At 30.7% G+C, this 3,198-nt stretch overlaps 1 protein-coding gene across 1 annotated transcript in view; it reads left to right on the forward strand.

The window, feature by feature from the left end:
• The window catches only part of LOC106467335 (laminin subunit alpha-2-like), a gene marked incomplete at its 5' end in the record, with an annotated part of 162,333 nt that overhangs the window by 12,936 nt on the left and 146,199 nt on the right, over window positions 1-3,198 (forward strand). Inside the window, one exon of the mRNA XM_022395494.1 lies at window positions 729-818. Within this exon, the coding sequence (XP_022251202.1) occupies window positions 729-818 (90 nt within the window). The remainder of the gene's footprint in view (window positions 1-728; window positions 819-3,198) is intronic.

Below are 3,198 nucleotides of genomic sequence, written 5' to 3' on the forward strand. Positions count from 1 at the left end.
ATGAAATTTGCTGAACCATTGTTGACACTTACAAACGTTCAAAACATTTCCATAAACTTTTTTGATATTCTTTGAGGCTACACAAGCATTGTTTCCCTTCTTGTACTCTAACAGCATTACATGCTGAATGTGTGTCTCATTGTGTGCCCTCACTAGAAAGAATTAGAGTATACTAAACTTTACAAATTATATAGGTTACACTAACATGACATTTAGGCAGTTAGTTTATTATACATGATGTATATTTTTTGGGAGGTGGTTAATGAAAGTGTTTCAAAATGCGACATTAATTTCTTGACGACATAATATAATTTGATGTAAATATTGAAGTGTGGTACTACAGTATTTTAAATGTACACTGAGTTCATTAGATTTATACACTAGTATCAGCATGCTTAGATTTGTGTGGAATTTCATCAGTGTGCATTTTTATATAGTCAGAAATGTATATAATATGGTTACATTAGTTAGTTATGAGATGAATTATTTTTCTATTAAGTACGTATTAATGAATATTGCTTATTTCCTTGCATTGATTATTCATGTTGAAAACTAGATCATCCATTCTTTCATACTTTTCTGATGAAGTCCTTATTGTAATATTAAATTATTTGTGTTTTAAAATCATTATACAAAGTTAGATGTTTATCAGATGTGTTATCAGATTAGAAATGATATGGTTTTGGTTTTAGTGAACAGTAAGTAACTTTCTTCTTCTTTCTTTTCAGTATTTCTACTCCATTAAAGATATCTCGATTGGTGGTCAATGTGTATGCTATGGTCATGCTGGAAAATGTCCTGTGGACCCTAACACTGGTGTAAGTAGTACGTTCTTTTCCATTTACAGGATACTATGATTAAAATTACATGAATTTTGTTGCTTTCGAATTTGTTAAGTTTTTATTGCTGTCAAAAAGTTACTCTGAAGCAAATTTGTATTTTATAATAATAGTGAAGTTACATGGCATGAGAACAAGCATCTAAAAGTTAAGTCCTTTTGGAGTTAGTTTGTTTATTAAAATTTAAAATAGCCTTACGTATAACACATAGATAGAGGTTTGCCTTCAGTTGAAGTATACAGTTTTGTTTTTACAAAATACCCAAAGACACTAAAATTGCTTTTCTTCATTAATTGAATGGATGTGCTAACTTACCCTATCTATAGGAGATTTCCAATTTTTCTAAAAGTCATTATACCTTTGCATTTCTAAGGTTAACTAGTAGTTTTGGCTAGAACCAATTATGTCTGCCGACTTCCTATGAATTGGTGCTTTATTTATTACTCGTAAGATGAATATCAACATTTTTTTAGCATATCTACAGAAAGAAATGTATTGCAGTGTTTGTATTGTAATTATTATTATTATTGAGACGCAAGAAAGAAACTTATCTTGGTGTTCATATTGTAATTATTATTATTGAGACGCAAGAAAGAAACTTATCTTGGTGTTCATATTGTAATTATTATTATTGAGATGCAAGAAAGAAACTTATCTCGGTGTTCATATTGTAATTATTATTATTATTGAGACGCAAGAAAGAAACTTATCTCGGTGTTTATGTTGTAATTATTATTATTATTGAGATGCAAGAAAGAAATATCTTGGTGTTCATATTGTAATTATTATTATTGAGACGCAAGAAAGAAACTTATCTCGGTGTTCCTATTGTAATTATTATTGAAACTCAATAAAGAAATTGATTTGAATTGTAAATTTATTTCTTGATGAAAATGCTGCATAAATATCCTAAATACTTTGATGTCCAACCTTTGAAAGATTCTAAGCATTTGTATATATTATATTTAATTAGATGTAGGTGAAGTTATTTTTGCCAGGTAATTCTTTATAGATACTATCTTGGTAGTATTTTCATAAAAGGCAATATATATGTAATGATGATGACTTGTAGATTCTAGAGAAAAAATAGTAGTATTAGGAAAATACTGGTGAAATTCTCACTTTTATACTTTACTGTTTCATGAAGCAGAGGGGGGGGCATGTTGGGCAAGTTAGATAGATCAATTTTAACCCAAATTATACAACAGGTACTATGCACAAAGTTCTAAACCTGATTTACTTTCAAAGATTATGAGTCAAAGTTCTAAGTCAACCAAATTGGGGGGGGGGGGGGAGAGAATGAAACATTCAGTATGGCATTAGTAGGGGTATGGGGGTTTTATAGGTGCAACTTGCACTTTTTTTGCAAATGGGTTTGTGAATCAGTTCTTAATTCAAAAATGTTGTTTACTGATGGTCTGAATGTAAAGAATCAATCACATGTCTGATGATCTCTGATAAACAAATACCCTGAACTCAATAAGCAGAATGTTTTTCACAGGAAAAGATTAGTATATCAAATATAATTATTATTGGTATTATTATTATTTGCTTGTACATAAAATTATCTTTATTTTCTTACAAGTGCAATGGTGGCAGAACACAAAATGGACTTACACCACTTTAAAACTTTCTTAATATTGATCTTTGAATCCTAGTTTTCTAAGAATCCGCTTAAGACCAACCAAATTATGGACTGAGGAGAATTCTAAGAACAGTATTGAAAATTTTTCTTTATAACAATTCATTTCTAATGTTGTGTGTTTCACTTACATAAAATGTTTATCACTGTCTCGTAACATAATATTTTGGGACAATATGGGTCATATTTGTCCATCTTGCCTGTTCCATCCTCAAAACTAAATTAAAATGATTAAAAAAAATAATATAAACAAATTTTAAACCCAGCCCTTATCATTCAGAAAGGTATCAAGCTTTCTCTTAAACTTGCTTAAATTTACTGGCTGCACAACATTTGAAGGCAACCCATTCCAAAGGCCAACCACCCTTTTAAAAAAATAAAAACTGTCTTAGCTGAAGATGACTCCTACCTTGCCTAAATTTATACTCGTGTCCCCTAGTCCTACTATTCTCATTGTTAAATATAAGAAAAGATGATACATCAACACTATCAATTCCCTTTACAATCTTAAACACCTCAATCAGATCCCCCCCCCAACTCTTCTTTTTTCAAGAGAAAACAATTTGAGAGATTTCAGCCTATCATCGTATGACAACCCCTCCATCCCAGGCACCATTCTAGTAGCCCTTCTCTGAACCCTCTCCAACAATTTAATGTCTTTCCTAAGATAAGGAGCCTAAGACTGAACACAATATTCCAAATGTGGCCTAACCAGTG

This window comes from Limulus polyphemus, unplaced genomic scaffold, assembly GCF_000517525.1.
Source record: "Limulus polyphemus unplaced genomic scaffold, Limulus_polyphemus-2.1.2 Scaffold2572, whole genome shotgun sequence".
In the NCBI taxonomy this organism is placed as follows: Eukaryota; Metazoa; Arthropoda; class Merostomata; order Xiphosura; family Limulidae; genus Limulus; species Limulus polyphemus.